This window comes from Bos javanicus, chromosome 26 (assembly GCF_032452875.1).
Source record: "Bos javanicus breed banteng chromosome 26, ARS-OSU_banteng_1.0, whole genome shotgun sequence".
Classification (NCBI taxonomy): Eukaryota; Metazoa; Chordata; class Mammalia; order Artiodactyla; family Bovidae; genus Bos; species Bos javanicus.
The window spans coordinates 18,223,152-18,245,748 of NC_083893.1; the positions used below are offsets into that span (position 1 = coordinate 18,223,152).

At 50.7% G+C, this 22,597-nt stretch overlaps 1 protein-coding gene across 1 annotated transcript in view; it reads right to left on the reverse strand.

Annotated features, from left to right (window-relative positions):
* Nucleotides 1–22,597, reverse strand: part of SLIT1 (slit guidance ligand 1) — a 173,466-nt gene that overhangs the window by 60,441 nt on the left and 90,428 nt on the right. The window contains exon 5 of the mRNA XM_061402968.1: nt 296–367. Within this exon, the coding sequence (XP_061258952.1) occupies nt 296–367 (72 nt within the window). The remainder of the gene's footprint in view (nt 1–295; nt 368–22,597) is intronic.

A 22,597-nucleotide genomic window follows, 5' to 3' on the forward strand; every position in this document is an offset into this window, starting at 1 on the left:
AACAGTCAAACCCAACTCTCCCCACCCACTGAAGGGCAAGGGTACAGAGACTGTTCATTTCAATGGAACAAGAATCCCACTGTTGATGACACTCCTTTCAACCCAGTCCCACAAGGCTGATGAAGTGCTTTCTCCCACCCCAGATTGTTCCAGAAGACCATGCTGGCATGAGCCGTCTCACAGCCCAGACCTGCTCCCTGGCTGCCTGGACCACAGGGCTCAGGAAGACCCATCAGGATGCTGCCAGGGGTGCCCTGCAGCCCGAAGCCCCCTTCCTTCTCAGGCTTATACTCACAAATTTTTGAGATCTGTAGCTCCACGGAAAGCCTTTCTGGGGATGGCCTGGATGGTGTTCTCACTTAGGTCCCTGTGAAGACAAAGCCAGAGGGAGAAAAAAATAATCAGAAACATTTCTCCAGAGCACCCTGAAGAGCCAGGGAGGTCAAGCGAGCCACACAGTACCCTGACCAGACAGAGCTGTGTCCTGGCACCTGGGACAGTGCTCAGCACACAAAGATCACTGGCAAACATTTATCGAATGAATGAGTGAACGAGTCAGAGCTCAGGCCCCCACCACTGCCCCTTCTCTGGGCAGAGGGTTTGCAGCTAGAGGGTGCAGCCTGGGGCAGTGGTCAGATATCGGCTCTGCCAGCCCCCAACCCTTTACGCCAGATCCGTGGGGGTCAGCTCGGCCCCGAGGCGTCCTCCAGGGCTGCAAAGGAAAGAGCAGGGGCTTCTCGACAGAGCCCCCAGCTACCCCACACCTGTAGAGAGTCTTCTGATAGCTCACTCTGTGTTCTACTGAGCAGGAACAGAAGCGCCAGAAGAAGGCACAGCTGGATCCCAGGTAACCCAGCAGTAGGGAGCCCACCTAGGTCATGAACTCCAGGCTGGAGCTGACTCCAGGTGCTGTGGTCTTGGGGTCTGCGGGGACCAGGGCTGCTACGAAGGCTGGGCCCACCTGGGGACTAAGCATGCCCACCTAGGGACACAGGACTGCATCCTAGCCCCGAGGCATGGAAGGCAGGGACCACCCGGGACTTCGTCACCTCCCCCTTATTAACATCCTGAAGTGAGGGAGAAGGCACTGCACGGCCTTAGCAAACCAGCCTCCCCTCCCTGGCAGGACTGGGCCTCGGGCTCCTGTCCACTTGCCTCTCCTCCCTCTCTCAATCCTCACTGCAGACTTCATAAATGCCCCTTTGCTTCCCACAGTGGGGACAGCAACCTCCCCAACCCCTGCCCTGCCCAGCACGTCACAGTGTGGGGCAAATACTATCACCATCCCCACTGCAGGAAGTGGGAAAGGGAGGCTCAGAGAAGTGAGGCGGCTTCTTTAAGGGAAAAAAGCTAGTGGAGGTGGGGGTGGGGGTAGGGGGAGTGCTCCAGAGGCTGAGCCTAGCAGTCAGGTCCCAGAGCCTCCCCATACACTGCAGCGGATCTCTGACAATCTCTGATGGCCTGGGCTGCTGGTCCCGACTCAGGAACCTATGTCGGACAGTTCGGCAGACCTCGGACCCTCCTCCTGGGCTAGATCCATGGGGCTTTCACCATTTCCTTCCTCTCAGCCATTCACCCCATGAGCCTCAGGGTTTACTTTGAGCCCCAAGAACACAGCCCACGGGGCTCCCCACTGGGAATTCCCTAAGCTGTGGGAACTACCCCCCGTGGCCTGAGTTTTTCTGGTTGAGACAATGAAACAGAAGTGCCGAAGCAGAGTGCACGGGCCCTGACCTCAGAAAGGCTGGTTCGAATCCCCTCTCCCCACTTCCTGGCTTTGCATTTGTGGGTTTACCCTTTTTCCTCCTGAGCCCTAGTTTCCTTGTGTGCAAAGTGGGGGAACAGCTGCGCCTAAAACCCTGCCCCTCAAACAGAGTGTGAGCCGACATCTCTGAGCTCCCTTCTCTCCAAACCCCAGCCCCTCCTGTTCCCCAGCCACCTAACCCGCCCCAAGCACCTGTGGTCTCAAGGGGCTTTGTCACCATCACACCCCATGTTCCCTGCTCGCTCTCTCCTTGAAAGAAGGCATCTCAAGCCTGCGACATAGACTCTCCTCTCTCTCCTCCATAACTACATTTCAGCTGTGTCTGGCTTCATCTAACCAGCCTGTCTCTGTCCCAGCTAAGCAGTTCGCCCTTCAGCCAAGCCTGGCAGGGAACTCTGGGCTGAACTCCCCACCGTTATTCCATTTAATCCTCACTACAGCCCTGCAAGGAAGGTTTTTTATTTGTATTGATCAGTGTATTGATTTAAGCCAACCTTGTTCCAGAAAGGCTTGCAGGGATTATAGGGATTTATAAAACAGCAAGAGTGCAGAAGTAAAAAGTAGGGCAAAGAGAAGACAAATCAATGGTGGACACCGAGCATGCAATATCACATGACCCATATAGCTGCCGGGTCCAGGATTGAGGGTGGGTGTCAAGCTTTCTGAGAGCCCATGCGTAAAGGGAAAACTGGTCAGTTAATTGCATCCTCGATACATGTATAAACTCAAAAGAACCTATTTCTCAGGAGTATAGCTGTTTTGGGCACTAAGATGCGACAAGAATTTCTCCAGGGGTCTTTGTAAAAAATGACTGAGTGTCCTAATCAATAACATTAGATCCATATAATAAATGGGTTTCATGTGTCTGTTTCTTAGAGTAGCATCGCATCAAAGTATGATTCGGGCAGAGCAATTCTGTAAGGATGCACACCAGGAGCTAAGTGGGGAGAGGAGGGGCAAAAATGGTCTGTCAGAGGCAGGAGGCATGAGCCTGGCTTGATCCAGGAACAGCTGGGAGCAGGAGCGGGGTGGGTGGAGGGTGTTGAAAGGAAAAAGCCTTGCCAAGCAGAGGAGGTGACAGTTACACCAGAGAGGGGTGTGATCTGATGGCCTTTTAGACATGGCTCTGGGGCACCAAAGCTTATAGAGAAAAGATTCTGCCCCCAGTGGAAACCAAGTGCCACTTAATGAGGTGAGAGTCCAAGGCTGGGTATGGGTATGGTGCCCTTGCTGTTAAAAAGAGTAAAGGAAACTGAATTTGAGACCCTGGAAGAGGCCAACGTCTAGACCACAGGGAAACAGCTGAGCTTTGGAAAGTCCAGGACACGCAGAGTGCTAGCAGAAAGGGCGGTGAAGAGACCCCAGACTCTGCAATGGAAGGATCTAAACGCAGCTCCTGCTTCTGCCGTTTACAGCCGTGGGCCCCGGAAGCTACGCAGTTGAGAGCTTCAGTTTCCCTATTTGTAGTATGAGAGTTAAACTATCTAGTCTACAGGGCTTTGAAGAAGATTAAGAGAGTTCATGTATTTACGGTTCTGTTCGAGTCCCTCCATTTGGCAGTTTTTAAGAAACGCTGGCTTTGTCCCAAATGAAGCAAGGTCCCCTCATCCCTTTGCTAAGGTTCTGGTGTTTCCAATTTTCTCACTAGTCACTAGGGGGCGCCAGAAGCCGTCTCTGGACCTGGATGCCTGCTCAGCCATTTGGCAAACCCAAAACTATTTACTTTTTTGCCCCAGCTGATCTCCTACCTGGTCAACAACTATCTTGTCTTTTCCAAGCCTCTGTGAAATAAAGTTCCTCATCTCCATTTTCACCACGTTGGCACGCAACCTCCAAAGGTCCCATCTACGACTTTCCTCATCATATTTCCCCAGGTCCAGAGCCTCCTGCTAAGTCGCTTTAGTTGTGTCCGACTCTGTATGACCCCATGGATGGCAGCCCACCAGGCTCCCCTGTCCCTGGGATTCTCCAGGCAAGAACATTGGAGTGGGTTGCCATTTCCTTATCCAATGCATGAAAGTGAAAAGTGAAAGCGAAGTAGCTCAGTCTGACTCTTGAGTCTGACTCAAGAGTACTGGAGTGGGGTGCCATTGCCTTCTCCAGAGCCTCCTAGGTCTCCCCTAAACTTGGTCGTTGTTCCTCCCATGCTCCTGTCTCGGTGACCTTATCAGAGACCCTGAAGTGAGGTGAAGTGAAGTGAGGTGCATGCGTGGCCCCGGGTGTGTCAGAGCAGGATGCGATATACTGAGAGGGGCCATCCTGGAAGAGGGGTGCTCTGGAGCTGGAAGGACAAACCAAAACCCGGAGCAGCTGGTGACCCGATCCTGGCCAAAGGAGGCCCAGGGCACACAGCCACAGGGCAGACAGCAGCTCAGAAGGCAGCCTCAGGCCGGACAGCAAGAATCAGATTACCAGAGCAAGGATGCAACAGCCAGACCAGGGACTGGCCTACAGGTAAGAATGAGGTCCTAGATTTCTGACAGGCTCCCAGAGATACAGATGCTGCTGGTCCCGGAAGCACACACTGAGGCCAAGGAGTAGAGGCCGCTGGCTGAGAGCCACAACCAAGTGTCACCATGGTGACTTGGGGTCAAGGAGTCCTGTCTCACTCACTTAAATCATGTTGTCTTGGGTGAGTCACCTAACCTCTCTGGCCTCGGTTTTCTCATCTGCAAAATGGGGGTAAGAAGCGGCACCTACCTTGTAGGATCTGATATGACAGGCACTGGGTGCTCGCCACATAGGCTGCCGTCCCCTCAAATCCCTTCTGCCACAGGACCTTTGCCCTTCCGTTTCCTCTGCCAAAACTATTCTCCCTCCACTCTTCCCCTGGTAACTCCTACTCATCCTTCATATCTCAGTCTACAGACATCTCCCTTCACAGCTCCCTCTGCTACAGGTTCCCAAGGCCCCTGTGATTTTCTTTCTCAGCACAAATCCAGGCTTATAATGAAATATTTGTGTAATGAATGTAATAAAATATTGATTTTTGGTTTTTTTGATTTAGCCTCCAATCTATGGCTCCAGACCGTTGTATCCCTCCCTAGATGGAGTGCACTGCAGGGGCTCAGTAACATTTAGCTGAATAAAGTGGTTCCCTCCATGAGTCTCTTGCAGCAATCCCTCTGCATTTTCCTGACTAAACAAGGAGTTAGGACAGGCCTTGGGGTTGAGAGGGGAAAGCAGGGACCTGGGGCAGGATGGCTGGTTCTGTGTCAACTTTGTGGAACAAACCTCTTCCCGGACACAGGGTACGGTTGTTCCTTCTCTGCCTGACATCCAGAGAGGTCTGAGGTCTGAAGAGTGGGTGGGGGGCATTGCGCTAGAGAAGCATTTGTGGCCACTGGGGTTAGAATCAACTTGCCCTTCCCACATCCTGACATAACTCCAGTCACCACCCTCCATGGCTCTGAGGTGGTCCCAGCTGCATGAGCAAAGGGGATGAGGAGCCTCTGACAAAGATGACTGAGTGACTCTCGTGGGACCCAGAAGAAGAGAGGGAACTGGACCCCTGGAGTCCATGGAGGGGGTCTCGAACTCAGGGTGCAAATAATCCCCTGCCTGAACCCCACCCCCAAAGATGAGGGGCCCTGAGAGGCAGGCTGCGGCTAATAGCACCCTCCTGGAGTCTGGGACACCCCAGTGAGCCCAGAGACCCAGCTGGGTCCCTTCTCTTCAGGGAGGCCCACACCCTGGCTCAGGCACCCTCCCAGAAGCCCTCGCTCCTGCTGCCCTCCTCCCGCCAATCCCTCCAGCCTCCGCCAGGGCTGGGGAGGTGGGGGCTGGGAAGCCGAGGTTGAGACCCCATGTTCTCACTGCTAATCCCCCTTCACGCTCTAAGTAGATTGGGTCCTGCCGGCAGCCTGGCCTCTGAGAGAATCAGTGGGGGGCCCAGACAAAGCCAGACTTGGCCTTGGTTCCTGCCCCCACCCGACAGCCCCATTGCAGAGCTCGGGGCCTGCTCAGTCTGCCTCTCAAGACATGTGGAGTCTCTGGGCAAACTGTCCTGTCCTCTCGTCTGACTGGTTACCATGAGCTCACCCAATATGGAGCCTGGAGGAAACCAGGGCAGCCTGACTACTCCAAGCCACCTAGCACAGGGCTCTTTTATCAGATTAAGGATCTAAGCCTTGGAGCAGACAAAGGCAGCTGAGCACCTACCCACTGAGGGACCTCATGCCAGTTTCCAAACCCCTAGAGCCTCTGTCTCCTCCTCTATAAAGTGGGAATAATCATGGGGCCATGGAGCTTAACTGAGGCTGTGTGTGTATGGTACTTTTGACTGGGGTGGGCAGTCGATTGCCACTGCAAATTGTCTTTACGAGCCTTGGGGCTGGGGGTGTGGGGAGAGTCAGGGTTGAAAATTCTAGGACTTGGAATCGGGGACGGGAGTGAGGCTGGAGGCTCGCTCTGCCACCAGCCTGCCGCGTGACCTCGGGCATGACCTGCAGTTAGTTCCCAGCACCTTGGTCTCCACTTCCAAAAGTACCAGCCTCCCCGAGAGGTCAGGAGGGCGGAATGACACATGGGTGGGCCCAGCTCAGAGCAGCTTCCCTCACGCTGCTGCTGCTGTAAGTGCCACCCAAGACCCCTTGGTGGGTGACAGCACCCACGTCTCTGGCACCTGGACCAGCAGCAGCTGAGCCACCTGGGAGATTCAGAAAGATGGACCTTCTGGCCCCACCTACTGAATCTGAATCTGCATGTTAGCCAGACCCCCAGTGATTCACATGAATATGAAAGTTTGAAACGTGCTGCCTCTGATGAGGGAAAAGTTTAAAGCTGTCCCTGTACTGTGCGTGCATGCTCAATTGTGTCCAACTCTGTGCGACCCCAGAACCTGCCAGGCTCCTCTGTCCATGGAATTTTCCAGGCGAGAATACTGGAGTGGGTAGTCGTGCCCTTCTCCAGGAGATCTTCCCAACCCAGGGATTGAACCCAGGTCTCCTGCATTGCAGGCAGATTCTTTACTGTCTGAGCCACCAGAGGTTCCTATCCCAGCTGAGGCTAAAGGCTAGGGATGATAGCCCCTGTGCCTGCCAGCATTTCATAGCCAGGAACAGAGGTGACAACTCCTATTTTGGGGGGTGCCGGGTTGGGAGAGGCTTGGACACAAACACACCCACTGGGTAGAAAGAGGGAAGAGCAGCCTCTGGCCTGTCACCTGTGGCATGCCACTGCCCACCTTCACAGGGAACAGAGGAGACGCTCACCAGAGGTAAGGTAGTGACAGCCACGACATTAGTACCACTGTCCTCCCTGCATCCCTGCTGAGGTCGGGGCAGGGCAACACTTGCTAAGAGGGCGTGGGCATGGAGAAAGTAATCCGCTCCTTTGAGGTCAAGAGCCACTGCTCCAGGTCAGGGCTCAGGCAAGGGGCTGGAGACAGAGTCCCAGGGGTCTGCTCAGCACCCCAGGTCCCTGCTGCAGGAGGACCCCAGGGGAAAGGTTCATGGTGCCCCTGTGGGATGCAGGTACACAACCACATCTAAGGCATGCCTGGGACCTGGCAGGACCATCCCTCCTTTGTCTCTGCCTGTCCTTCAAGTCTCCCCTCAAATCCTGCCCTTCTTACCCAGAAGGGAAATTAATTCTGCAATTATCCCTCCCTGCCCAGTCTCCCCAGCCTAGGGACAACATTCAGGTGCCCCAGAGTTACCCCTGGTGGGTATGTGGTATGTGTGCACACCTGTCTCCAGGTGACATTCAAAGCAGGTTCTTGAGAGACATTTGCTGATAAAGACAGGTAGAGAGACATTTGCCTGACTCCAGCCTCAAGGCAGGGACTGGAGCTTTATCATTCATAAATCTCAGGTGCTCCTAGAAAAGCAAACTGCCAGCTTATCAGGGCCTGATTCTCAACATGGATGAATTTGTTTTGTCTCCAAAAGTCAAGTTTGGATTGAGGGAGGGGGGAGAATGCAGAAGAGACAGGGAGTAGGATCAAAGGGCACACTGCTGCTGCTGGTAGCCGGAAGGTGGAACCGCCCTGCCACCACTTCTAGTTTCCTTTGATCTTGGGCCCCACCCTCTCTGCTGTTGTCAAAACAAAGGAAGACACCCCACCCCACCTGGGAGCTACCTGGGCCTCCTCCTAAGGGTCCCGGCTGCACTAAGTGGCCAGTTCCTCTAGCTAATCCCTGTGCTCCCCAGATCCCCTCTCCTCTGCTCCCCTGAGGGCCTGAGTCAGGCCAGCTGGAATAAATGGCTGGGCCATTAGCTGAACTCATATCCCCCCAAAAAGCCTCACTGGGAGGAGGATGAAGCGCTGGCCAGGCAGTAGCTGGTCTGGGAGGAGAGTCAGGCGAACTGGATTCAAAAGCAAGCTCAGAATCAATTGACTGCCCCTTTGCACCTGTTTCCTCATCTGTAACTAAGCTTATAAGATAAATAGTCAAAGGCATATGAGCATATCCTGAAGACTATCTGGCACACAGTAAGAGACAATCATGTTGCCAATAAGGCTTCAAAATGACCCCTACTACTTGCTGGGTGGTCCAGCTCTGACCCCCTCTCATTCTCCACCCCTCCTCCTCCTCAGATGCTGATAACATACCTGGAATTAAAGCTCACACATGCTCTGTGAAGCCTTAAGATATGTTAAAGCATCGAGCACCCAATATTTTCCCAGGGAACTCCTGATGTCCAAACTCCTGTAGGTGGATTTGGAGGCTGACACCATGGATTGTGGGGCTGGACCTTTGCAGAAGAAATGGGCAGCTCTGAGTGACCAGTGCGTGCCAGGCACTGTTGGCAGGAGAGAGACTTTCCCTCTCATGCCCACAACACCACCCCGAAGTCACACATCCTCCTGTGGCCAGCTGCCCCCTCCCTCCAGCCCCGCTGAGTTAATGTTGCAGAAAACTCATTAAGAAGAGACATTAAACAGCCCTGGATCATGGCGCTGTAAAATCAGCCTGGGTAACATTTCTGTGAACTGGGCTGTTTGTTATGCAGCTACCAAGCATCATTGCAATCAATTCCCACAACAGAGATATCAGAGGAGAGGCACACACCCCCACAAAGCAACCACAGAGCCCTGACAAGGAAAACTGCTCAGAAGCTAGAGTCCCATTCAGGAGTGAGCAGCTCCAGGACAAGTAGGAAACAGACCAGTGGGCATAGGTCCCAGCCACCATGGCAAAGACACAGTAATGGCAATCAGGCAAATGAAGACGGCCGGCATAATGTAAGCCCGCGTTAATTCTTCCCCGTACTCAACCATTACGCACCAAGCCCCCAGGAAGCCCCAGGCATGCTGCTGAGTCCTAAGCAGGGATGCACTGGGGAAGATAAGACTCCTGTTCCAGACATCTTTGAGTAGTTAGGACCAATGACTTCACAGATTCCCAGTCTGGGCACAGGGGACAGTGAGGCGGAAGGAGGAAAGAGACAGGGTGGGGCTTCAACAGGAGAAAGATTTAAGACATAGGGGAAAGAATACAGACTTTGGAGCCAGATTCCAAAACTGGGTTTGATTCCAAGTTTCACAATTTACTATCTGTGGGACCTTTGGGAAGTTACTCAACCTCTCTGAATCTGGTTGTTCGTGTGTAAAGGAGAGTTCATCACAGCTCCCTCTTGCCGGGTTATAGCGAGGATTAGATACCACATGTGCCTTTCATATAAAGCACAAAAATAGGCAAAATGAGTCTATGCTGTGGGAGCAGGATCATGGTTACCCCATGCGGGGGGATTACTGACTGGAAGGAGGTACAAGAGGCTTCTGGGTGCTCGTGATATTTTCCTTCTTGATCTGTGTGCTGTTGGTTATGTGAGTGTGTTCAATTTGTGGAATGTGAAAGTGAAGTTGCTCAGTTGTGTCCGACTCTTTGCGACCCCATGGACTGTAGTCTACCACACTCCTCCATCCGTGGGATTTTCCAGGCAAGGGTACTGGAGTGGGTTGCCATTTCCTTCTCCATCAATTTGTGGAAACTCGGGAGCAAATCAGCTCATGCGCCACAATTATTGAGCCTGCCCTCTAGAGCCCAGGAGCCGCAACTACTGAAACCCGTGTGCCCGAGAGCCTGTGCCCCACAGCAAGAGAAGCCACGCAATGAGATGCCCATGCACAACTGAAGAGTGACCCCCGCTCTCGCAACTAAAGAGACACCTGTGCAGCAACGAAGACCCAGCACAGCCAAAAAGATAAATAAAGTTATTTTAAAAAATGAGTAAACATGTCAAATGAGAGGGAGAAGCACATCCTATAAAAGCCTTTGCATGTGTTATACATGGGCCTTTCTCCAGACTCTGAGGACACGGAGATTGCTATGCATACAGTTTGCCAAGTCCAGAGATGAAAGCGAGCTTGGGAGAGGTGTGGCCTTTCCTGGTTCTAAAACCAAGCATAAAGGCCTCGTACGGGTCCCCTAAAGAAGCAGCCGAATATTAAAAAAAAAAACTGGGACACTTACAACATCCCCAAAGGAGGCTCGAGGACATTAAGTTGCTCCCTTCTGAGTCACTTGCCTAGAAGCCAAGTCACAGATCAGCCAGTTCTCCTAAAGGCAGTTTGCTAAATTTCTTTGTTTCCTTTACCAATTTCATGGGAAATAGTTGGGTTGTTTCCCATTTGTCTTCACAAAGGCCTTTCAGGGGCTATTGGGTTTTCCCTGCCCCAGCTCCCTGCAGTCAAAGGAAGAGACTCAGGAGGCGTTCACCATAGTTCAAACACCTGGAGTGTGGCCAGGGACAAATGGATCAGTCCTTAAAGTACCATCATAAATGCAAAACGCAAGCCAGTCAACTCACACCAAGTAGTTAAAGAAAGTAAGTCATTTTGATGAATTGGTCATTTGACAAATTGGCCATTCAGTGAATTGGCTTTGGGCAAATTGGCTTTTAGCAAAATGACATTTGGTAAATTGGTCTGCTTCTGACACAGCAATGTGTTTCACAGGGCAATTAGTTATGGACTGCCAGTCCAGGCTCACAGCCTGAAACCAGACCTCAGGAGAAGTCATTCTGCAGACAGGTCAGCCCCATGGCATGCACTGCCCTCCACTGGCCTGCCTTGAGCCAGGGTGTGTTTTAGAATATTTTGAGGGATGCATGCGTGTAGGCCATCCTTCATTCATATCATTTTTCTCAGTTAAGTTTATCTAGACTCTGACAGCATATTCTTTGGGTTGTTCCCTCATAAGGACCTGGGATAGGTATAGGCAGGACTCAATGCGGTCTGGGGAAAGAGAACCAAGCACAGGGACCACAGAACTGGGCAAGCAGAATCTAAGCTGTGCTCAAGGAGGGGCCTCCACTCAGGACAAGTGATCAAGTTGCTAGTCTGAGCTTCCCCAGGGAGAACTTGGGGGCCCAGCCAATGCGGCAGGGTAGCTAATGCCAGAACAGATGTTTGATTGAAGCCCATGGCAGCAGTGGCCCACCAAGGAGGCCAACAGGGTATCACCGAGGCCCTGGGACATTTCCAGTCTTCTCTCCCCTGGTGCATAAGGAGAAAACGGGGCCCATTTCTTTTACCCAAGACCTCACCCACTATCTCTCTATCCCCTTCACAGCAGCCCAGGCTCTGTCTGAGTCTTGGCTTTAGGAGTTTCTCAGAAGAAAAGGGGAGCTTGGGGGACTGGAATGGCACAAGGTCAGCCTCCCCAGAATATTTGCAGCCCCTCACTTCCTCTCCACATATACTCCACATACACTCCCCTCCACATGCCCCAAGGGCAGGAGACCCTTAACTACCTCCAAGACAGGCAAAAAGACAGAGCTTTGCCATGTTGCTGGGCAAGGAAGAGGTCTAATTGGCTGAGTGTGTTCTGCAAGTGGCAAGAGGGAGAAAGCTCAGAAAAACCAGGATCTGCGGCCGATTGGGGAGCTGTCCATGGTGCTGAACCCTCTCAGCAGCCCGCCCTTTGATCAAGATTAAAGACATATCTTGGTTTCTAGGCACCTTCTACCTAGCCCACACACCAAACCTTGTATAGGAAAGTTTTTTTTCATAAGCCCACAGAGAGTCTGGTTCGTAGCATATACACAGAGGGTCGGGAGAGCACTGTTATGAGGATCAAAGGACCCATTCTTAGACTCAGGAGAGGCATGTGCTGAGCACAGTCCACATCACTAAGCAACTTCTAGATAGAAGTAAAGCTTCTACCCCCACTTCTTCTCCAGAAGTAAGACCTCTCGCTTCCTGGACATACAGCAAAGCACAGGGAAGGGCTGAGAAATTGTCTGGCCACGCTGCAAATACCTTCCCCCAGATCCTCTCACAAAAGCCACTCATTTTAATCCCTAGAACCTTAATGATCATCACTGGTTCTTGTGGGTAACACACATTTACTATTATTGATGATGATAGCTACATATACTAAGCATTAAGCCTGGCACTGCATTAGGTATTTTATATGTTTTATATATATTATCTCAGTCCTTAAAACAGCTTTCTGAAATCAATACTCTCACCACTCTGGTGTGGATATTAATGGTGGGAGAGGTTAGGGCATGGGATAGGGGAGTGTGGGTAGAGACGATATGTGAACACTCCATGCTTTCTACTCAATTTTTATCTGGACCTAAAATTGCTCTAAAATATAGTCTATTAAAAAAAAAAAAAAACAACCTCTCACCATATCTGTTTTCCAGGTAGCATAATTGAGGTGTTGTAACTTTCCCAGGCTGTCTGACTGCAGAGCCCACAAGCTAACCCACTATACTACACTGGCTCAGCACATTAGAATCATCAAAGTGACAGACAGGTGGGTGGGAAAGTATCTAGGAGCATACACATGTCAGCAGTGACATTTGATACATGAACTTGGAGGGAAGAGGTGAAAGCCTAGAAAGCAGAGTATGATAATGAACATTCATAATGTTGACAATGAGCAATCAAGAAAAGGTTAAATTATGTTCAGGACCCTCTGTTTTAGAACTTAGATAATCATATAATAAATTTCAGATACAAGTCATCAAAAATGACGTGAGGTTAGCATATCTTCCCAGAGAAGCCAGGCCCTGGGGAGAGCAGGATGCCAGCCCCTGCTGGGATGAGCATTGCCCAGGGACCTCTCTTTGTACCTAGATTCCTACAAGTATCCTAGAATCTATCATTTCTTTCAAACCCCCGAAGGCTTGAAAGACAAAGAGGCGAGCTTAGGAATCCTCTGGTGAGGGGCTTCAATCACAAGTCAGTACAGACAGGCAGCATTCTCTGGGCCTCTGAGAAGGAAAGAGATCTGGAGCAGGGAAGCCTGGAGGGAGGATCCAAGGCCACCAGCCACTGGCTTCTCACAGAGTCTCTGGCACACTCCCTGGCAGAATAAATGATGACCAGGGCTCCTGCCCACCCCCATCTTCACCTAGGTGTGGGAAATTAGGTTAACTGCAAAACCTGGAACTCAGAGGTTCATCAAGACCTTCTGATGCAGTGGCTGTGGCCGGCTTCCAGGAGAGACAGACAGAGGGTGGCCGGCTTCCAGGAGAGACAGACAGAGGGTGGCCGGCTCTGACCACTAGTATGAACACCAGAAACTGACATCTAGGCTCAGAAACTATCATCTCAGCATCCCAGTTTACCCAATTCCCCGTTCTCTAGGAGGGATGAAAATACCCTCCAACTTTTAGGAGGCTCCTGCAGTCCTGCCCTCCCCCAGGGAATGGCTGGGGTGGCCAGGTACCCTGCTGTCCTGCCTCATCCACTCCACACCCCAGACCAGGAGTCCCCACGTGTGGGGCTACAGAGCCTCAAGGGCCCTACATTTGCTGCAGCATCTGGGCATCCTCACTTACCCCAGCACCACCTGCAGACTGAAAGAGAGTTACGTAGGACCCTGGGTTCCACCTCTCTGAGCCTTATTTTTCACAACTGTAAAATGGAGAGAGTAAGAGTCCTTATCTCAGAGAAGTGCCATGAGGATTTGGTAGGTCAGTTTGCAGCTTAAAACTCAATAAATGGGAGCTATGGTTATTGCTCTTCTTATTTCTCTCACATAGGTTGTGATAAATAAGATAGATATCCAGTTAAAAGAACTGATGGATTCATAAGATCCTCTTCAAAGACACGATGTGTTTTCTCAGTCACCTCTTAACCGTATCCATGTTTTTCTTGTTAGCACTTAGCATAGTTTTAATCAATTGATTGTTCATAGAATTATTTAATGTTTATCTCAATTAAATCATGCATTCCATGAGGCAAGGGCCATGTCTGTTTACTGCCTGTCTAGCAGAAAGGTGGGATTCAATAAATATTTGATGATGATTGTGGCTACTCAAAAGATCAGACTAGCATTTGAGAGGTCCATGACATTGTGACATTAACAACAGGTCCCCTCCAGGATGAGGTTCGAGGCCCGCCGCTGTGACCCCACACATGGCCATTGTCCCTTTGTGGACCCTGTTGTCCAGCAAAGGGCAAAGGCTCTGAGGTGGATTCACACCTCCTTTGCGACAGCTTCAGGTGGGAAGGGCCACAGCCCCTAGGGAGGACAGCTGAACAGCCTCTGCAGCCCCGACTCCGACCATGGTCCACTCTCTCGGTCCACCTCGCCGTTCCGTCATCCCCCACCACTTACCCACTCCTCCACCTCTCACAACACCCTCTGCTCTTTCCATCACTGCACTTGTCACATCGCATGTCTGCGAGTCTCTCGCCTCCGGATAATAATAATGACAGCACAGATGTCAAGAAGGATACATCTGCCCTCTGCCTGCCTCCTGGAGGAAGGCTCGCCAAGGCGAGGGGACAGGCTATCACTTGGGCCACATCAACAAGGGGCACAACCACAGCACGACAGAGCAGGTACACAGACACCCCCTCCTCACTCCCCACACACCTGCCTGAGTTCACCTTTCGTGGCTTTCACCTCCTGCACATCCAGCGGCAGAAGCATTCCAGGCCTGATTTCAGCTTGGGGAGCCCAAGGCCTCCGGTCTAACTCTGTACTCCAACTCAAGATGACCAGAGCTCTGTACCGGGCTGGGGGTGGGGAGTCAACCTGGCCAATATTCCCCATTTTTCATCTTTTATTGTTTGAGAACAAAGCCAGTTTGGAGAAAGAGCAATGGAAATGAGAGCCTTGCTTTTCAAAGTGGGATCAGAGAGGTGTAGGGTTGGTATTGATAGAAATACAGAATCTCAGGTCCCACACCAGACCTGCAGAAAAAGATCCTACATTTAACAAGGTGATTTATTCATACATTCAAACTGCAAAGCACTGGATAGAGCCGTGGTTCTCAAATTTGGCTGCCTACTGGAACCATCTGGGGAGGTTTAAAAAAACCCTAATACCTGGGCCCCACCCCTCAGAGATTCTGATTTCATTAGTTGTGGGTGGAGCGTGGGCACTGGAATATTCCAAAGCTCCCCAGGAGATTCTTACATGCAGCCAGTTGCAGAATCCTTTCTACACAGGTGGCCTCCAACACTGTCATCTCTGCCCCTCAAGCCCCTCACCTGGCCTCCCCGACCCAGGACACCCCTCCCTTACAATGCCACCTCTTTCTCCAATCCTTTCTCCCCCAGTATTTCCAGTCCCACTGGATGACTGGTGCTAATCGATACTGAGGAAAGTGAGCCTGAAAGAGCAGTTTATACTGGATGGTAATGACTGACAGCCTCAATCCCCGAAGTGCGCGCATTTTAAGAAGGTTCCTGACTCAGTCTTCATCAGCGAAAAGAAGGTTCCTGACTCAGCCTTCATCAGCGAAAAGAAGGTTCCTGACTCAGAAGGTTCCTGACTCAGCCTTCATCAGCGGTGGCACGCTTGGTGCTTGAGGAACATAAAGGAAACACTTTGAACAAAGACAACCTTCCTGGTCACCCTAAAATCATTAGCCTTTTCTATTCAGCCAAACTTACTACTCAGGAAAAGAGCTATTTATAGCATGGGTGAAAGTTTTTTTTGCTAAATTCAGCTGGTTGAGCAAAGTTACCTGTGTATGTATTTATCTGTGTGTATGTATCCAATTTTCTATCTCCTTCTGATGCTGGGCTGTTCAGGACGTTTTTGGTTGGAAGGAGAAAGAACAAAAGGGAAAAAGAGGGTTATGGAGAGAAGAGAGTTGAGCAGTGTGGGACTGACATGTACCTTGCTATATTTTAAACGAATAATCAACAAGGATCTACTGTATAGCACAGGGAACTCTGCTCAATATTCTGTAATAACCTACATGAGAAAAGAACCTGAAAAAGAATAGATATATGTAAAACTGAATTGCTTTGCTCTACACCTGAAGCTATACATTGTTAATAAACTGTACTCTGATATAAAATAGACACTTTTTTTTTTTTTTTTTTTTTTGAGGGAGAGAGGAAGAGGGCATCTCAGAAGCCAGGAGCAGGTGCTGCGGGCAACGCTGGGGGTGAGCATCCGAAGGTGAGCACCTCCACGAGAGGAAAGAAGTACCATACCTCACGCTTCAAGGTGGCTCTAGTATTTGTCCCTGCACAAATACACTCCCGTCATCTCATGAGAGGCCGCGGGAAGGGTTTAGACACCCAGGGAGGGAGGGGCTGCACCAAGTTTATTTATCAGATGAGCGGAAGAAGCCAGACCAGAAGCTGGAATCCCACAGGCTCCCAGCCTGCCAGTGCACCTTGGGCTGTACCCTGGAGGGAGAAAGTGCAGGAAAGCAATGGGTAGCAATTCTGGGAGAGCAGTGACCAACTCCCAGGCTCAGGTTCCGTGCGAAGCCATCTGTGGAAAAGCAAGGGCACCAGAGACAGAGAGAAAGAGACGAGAGTTTAATAAAGAAAAATGGGCAAGAAGAGAGAGAAGCGAAAGAAGCTAGATGAGAGAAAAAGACAAGGAAAGAGAGAGGCCAAGACCCCCAGGCTGGGGACGAGGCTCTGAAGTGGAGACGGAGCCAGTGCTCGGCTTTGCAGAACAGCGAGAAGTGGCATTGAGTCCGCGTTGCGCCTGACAACCAGCTAAGGTGCAAATGAAAAGAGCTCAGTATGAGAGCCTGCTGGGGCTCCTTGCGCGTGCCGGGCTCTGCCACCCGGCCTCTCTCAGGCAGACCTGCAGCCCGGGGATAATTTGCCCATGGCTGGAGGTGTCAGGCTTGGATGATGAGTGTGAAGCCTGCAGGTGACCTGCCCATGGGGACACATCCCACGTGACTAATCGCCAGGCAGAGGTGGGAATGGAGTCCTGGCCACTGCAGCCCTTTCCTGGCAGAATCAGATCTTGAGTGGAGGGCTGAAGGGAAGGGCTGTCCTCACTCATGGCTGGGAAGGGAAGGGTTTTGGAGCGAGACGGACCTGCAACTTGGATGGCTGCAGGCTAGGGGACAAGACACTTGTAGGTACAGGCTGCCACCATGGAGGGACAGGGGCACAGGGAATGGTGGTGTACAGGGTGCATAGTTCAAATGGTGGTGTAGAGAGTGCATTTGTGGTGTGCACACACACCACAAACCCAGCAAACTCCACATGTGACTTAAGAGTAGAAACTCTGCAGCCAGACTGTTTGGCTTTGAAACCTGGCTCTGCCTCTTACCAACTGGGTGACTCTGAGCTTGCTACCCAAGCTCTCTATGCCTTGCTTTCTTCTTCTGTAGAGTGAGAATCATAAATAACTGTTCTATGTAGCTCACAGGCTGTCGTGAAGGCTCGATGAGTAAATACGTGTAGAGAGTTCTGATCAATCCCTCTGGAACATGGTTAAGTGCGGGGTATGTGAGCTGGCATCACCCTTGCCACTGATGTTCAGGCAGCTGCTGCGGATGCTGGGCTCTGGGCTGGGGGCTCAGGCCACAGTGACTGAGACAAAAGAAGTTCATGGTTCTGTGGGTTTCCATTCTGCTGGGGGAGAGAGAGGAAATATGTAGTACATCCCCAAACCCGCCAAGCTGACTTTAGGGTCGGATGAGGGTTTTTAAGGGAACAGAGCAAGGTCCCACACTGATGAGTGACTGGGAAAGAAGGAGCAGTCTGTGGTCAGGGTGGTCCAGGTCGGGGTGGGGGTCTGCTCTGTCTGTCCAAGGAGAAGTCAAATGGTGAGTAGGAGGGAGCCAGGCAGAGTGTTGGGGAAGAGCACTCCAAGCAGAGGAAGCAGTAGAGGGAAGACCGTGAGGTGGGAAGGAGTGTGAAATGTCCAGGAACACAAGGAAGGGCAGCGCGGCCGGCATGCCAAGCAGGAGCAAGGAGACATGCTGGGAACGCAGGCAGGGACCAGCGATGAGGGTGTTGAGGGCGTGGCCGGGGGATGGGCTGGGCTCTGCATGAGGTAAGAGGGTCAGACAGGAGAGGGGTAAGATCTGATTAGCATTTTTCAAAGACAGCTAGCTGCCAGGTGACTGAATTATGGAGGAGCTGGGTAGAGGCAGTGAAAGCAGGCACTGGGCCCTCTTGACAACTGGGAAATAGATTCTTCATGGTGAGGAAACTGAGGCTCAAACAGCTGCTGCAAGGTGAAAGGGGTACAAAGAGGGACCAGAGCGGCTACCGTTTATTGAGTACTTATATCTGGCAGGCTCTGTGCCTAGGTGTTTGCCCTGTTGCCATTTACAGAAGAGGTTCAATTGGGAGTCTGAGACCACACAAATGGTATTGGAGCATGGTTAGGCCCTCAGATCAGGCTGACTCCAAAGCCCATGCCCTTGACCCCTGAAGTTGCCCTCTGCTGTTGCTGGGGCTTGGGAGAAGACCCTCGAGGGGGCCTCAGGTTCTGAACACACCCTCAGGGCTCTGTCCTGCTCCAACCCTAGGATGCCTGTCTACTTCACAGTTGGAAACTCCCCACTGTGATGAGAGGAGGGTCATCCAATGTCAGAGGTGGGGCCGGAGGCAGCAAACCTTTATAGTGTGTTTAGATCATTTACCTAAGTCGAGAAGATATCTACCAAATTGTGCTCCTATCAGAAGTTCACTCTGGCTTGATATAACTCTACCACGTAGCCCCAGAACTCAGAATCTGTCTCTTGCAGAAGGCAAGCACTATAGATTCAAAGCACAACTTTGAGTTTTTTTTTCTACCTAACATTAACTTTGCAGCTGTGTGAGAAAACCCATCACTGTAGGCCTGTTCAGACATGTTCCCTGAATCGTTTCCACCGTCTTCTCCCTGGAAGGGAGCCTTTCCTGATGTCTCTCCATGAAGTTGGCTAGGCCCCCCAGAGACTTTACCTTGGTTTGTGTCGTTACCACTGATTAGGGCCTATGCGCTGTGAAGCAGCTCGGGAACCTGTGGATTTTTGTGCAGTAGAGTAGCAAATTACTGCTGTCTGGTAGAAAAGATAATGTCAGGGGTTAGTTACTGCCTGTGAGATGTTAATCAATTTTCTATCTAACTTTGTCATTGTATTCCAATGCTCTCTGTCTTTCACTGAATATAAGCTCTCAGCGCCTTAAATGTTCCTTGGAGCAACTTTACCGTCCTGCTGGTTTTCTCATTAATGAGTTAAACAATCACAATCACTTTCTATTTGTATGAGAGGCATGTTTCTAACTTTTTTACAGTCATGCTTTGGCAGCAGTTTTATCTTCATCTTGCAGATGAGATCCCTGGGGCTGAGAGGAGCCGGTGAACGAGCTCAGTGCACGGAGCCAGCAGGTGTGGAGGCAGGATTTAGATGCCCCTCCGTCTGATGCCAAAGCCCCTGCAGGTCTCATAGGGCATCTGAGCTGACAAGTGCCTTCTTAGAATGATCTGATAAAACCCCTGCATTTTACAGGAGACTCTGAAACCAAGGGGAGAGAGAAGACTTGCTCACAATCAGGCACTGCTAAGGAGAAAGGGCACCTTCAGCTGAAAAGATGTTTCTCCTTTAATTGCTGCCTCGTCTTCTTTCGTGTGCTCCATCCTGGCCACCCACAGGGAGCAAGAAAAACTGCCTGCCCCACGATGGACCCGGCTGCAGGACCAGTGAGGCATCTCCAGCACAGAGTCAGTCCTCAGAGTGTCAGGCAGGGCTCTGACCCGAGTCCATAAAGGCCCTGAGGACCAGAGAGGGGCTGCCAAGGTCTGTGCACCCTTGGAATTGAGAGCAAGTTTCGCCTATGTGCACAGTGCGTCAGATTCTTGAAGGGATAGGGCTCCAAACAGATTACGAATCCTGCTTTAAGATTATCTGTAGAAGGTCCCTGTTGGAGAAGGCAATTGCACCCCACTCCAGTACTCTTGCCTGGAAAATCCCAAGGACGGAGGAGCCTGGTAGACTGCAGTCCATGGGGTCACGAAGAGTCAGACACGACTGAGAGGCTTCCCTTTCACTTTTCACTTTCATGCATTGGAGAAGGAAATGGCAACCCACTCCAGTGTTCTTGCCTGGAGAATCCCAGGGATGGGGCAGCCTGGTGGGCTGCCGTCTATGGGGTCACACAGAGTCGGACATGACTGAAGCGACTTAGCAGCAGCAGCAGAAGGTCCCTGTTAGAAGCAACAGAGCTACCCGAAGAAAAACACATTAACATCTATGCATGTGTTAGCCTGCTGAAATGGACCTAGTGGCCATAAGAACAATGCAATTCAAAAGTTATTTTTGAATTGGGGCATTTCATAGGTCAAGCACCTGAAAGGCTCAGAATCTCTACAATTGCATGTGAGAGTCTCAGGCCTAGAGACACATGGATGCCACTCTGGTGGCTCAAGAGCAGCCAAGGCCCAGAGGGTCTCACCCAGCACAACGGGACATCAGCTCCCTGAGGTGGGGATTCTAGTCTGTTTGTTGATCAGTTACCCTGGCATCTAGAAGAGACCTGGTATATTGTCACCAAATTCGTATTGTTCAATACGTATTTGAACAGGCCTAGCACAAGGCCCCCAAATTACGAGATTAAGCCAAGCCAAGTGCAAGACACCAAAATAGCAAGATTAAGAGCAACTAACACTTAGTGAGCCCTCTGCTATCTTTCAGGCTTTACCTACCCTCTCTCATTCCCACAATGACTCCCCAAGGTTGCTGTTCTATGGGGAGCTCTATTTCACACATGAGGGAAGTAAGGTTCAAAGAGGTTTGGTGATTTGCCCAGGGTTACGTAGTTGGGGAGCCCAACCCACAACCGGGATCAGATGTATCTTAATCCAGATCTTAACCAACACACAAACACCACTGCCCTTCCTGGATTCATGGGAGAACTGGCGGAGGAAAGAACCAAAGCAGAGAGAAAGAAAACCATTAATTGGAAGCTTCCCTGGGGTGGTCCAGTGGCCAAGACTCTGAGATCCTAATTCAGGGGGTCTAGGTTCGATCCCTAGTCAGGGAACTGGCCCCTGTATGCTGCAACCAAAGGTCCCACATGCCACAACTAAGACCCAAAGCAGCCAAATAAATAAAATAAATATTTTTGAAGAACAATATGAACCATAGGATCCCAATTAAACAGAGAAAACTGGTAAGTGGAGTGAGGAGAGGGCGGTACAGTGGTCAGGAGACATGATCTGTTTTGCAAAGCTCCGCTGGGACACAGTTTACAAGACCCCGGAAGGGTAGTAGTAGAAAGGGAAGGGGGGACTAGCAGCAAGATGTGGCAGAGGCTGCCGTGGTCCTCAGCCAAAATCCCTTCTCCCCCTTTCCCTTCTGTTAAAGCTGATTTTTTTTGGCATCAATGTGCCAAGAAAAAAACACACATTTCCTTCTTCCCCTGCAAGCAGGGATGGCCAAAAAGAGGTAAGCAGAAGTTGTTTAATGAAAAAGCTTCCAGAAAATCTCTGTAAAGAAGGCTGACTCATTTGGTAAAGGTTGCCTTTGTATCCTCGCTTCCCCTCTTTTCTCCTTTTCTCTGCCTAGAACCCGTATGAGACGAATAGAGCTTCAGCAGCCATACTGAACCATGAGGTGACCTTAAGGATGGAGGACGAAGCCCAAGAATGTTGGAGCAAAAGATAGAAGGATCCTTGGACCTTGACTCCTAGCTGACTCTGTGCCGCCATACTTTTATGTGAGAAACCCCTATATCTAATTTAATCCATTTTTTCCTTTTCTTTCTTTTTTTAAAAAAATTTTTCTGTTCTGATGAGACAAACCCAATCCTTCCAACTGGTACAGAAATCCACTTGGAGGAGGTCAGGAGAGGTGTGAAGCACTCGGCATTACATCTGCAGAAAACATCAGATGGAGAGTCTGCAGAGCTGACCCCAGCAAAGAAGCCAAGTCCTGAGATGAGGGGAACATGCCTCCTTCCCACCCCAGACTCTCTCAGGGTGGGGAACAAGGGAGGGTGGGAACATACGGACAAAAAGTGATGTTGAAACCAGAGTGATGCCAGAGACTCGGAGATGAAGATTTTCAGGTGACAAAAACCACCCGGGGCAGATTGTTCCAGCACCAAGACAGTCAGTCACTGTGCTTCCACAGAAGTGGCAGCTGGGTGGGGCGCAATGCCCCAGAGGGTCCTCTTCTTCCTAGCTGAAAGAAAGGCCAAGGCCCCGAGGCACGTTGACCTGTGGGACTATTTCCAAGCAGCAAAGTTCTAGGGCTAGTGCTGGAGTCAGAATCTCCAGGACTACAGCCAGGCCAGAATTAGAAAAAGATGCTCCTTCTTCAAGACACTTGCATTTACTTGGAAATTGTCAAGATAAATATACTAATTTACATCTATGATGTGAATGTGTCCCTTAGAGATGGCACCCTTGAACAGTGTACAGCCTGTATAACTGTACACAATGATTTTACATACATATCTATCTGGTCCCACTACACCTGTATCGACCTGCTGAATGTTATGCTCCTAAAGATGTCCCAGGCTTATTGAGTGATGATTGCATGAGACCCTGTGGACCCCAGTTAAGAAAGCAGGAGAGATTCCCACTCCAAAAAAAGGCATAATGCCAAATTCAGGTGCCTTTGTTAAATGTCATTCATAAGGAAAACAGCTGTGTGGAGCTGGAAACAGCTACACTAAGAACCAGAAATCATCATATTTCTTGTCCACGA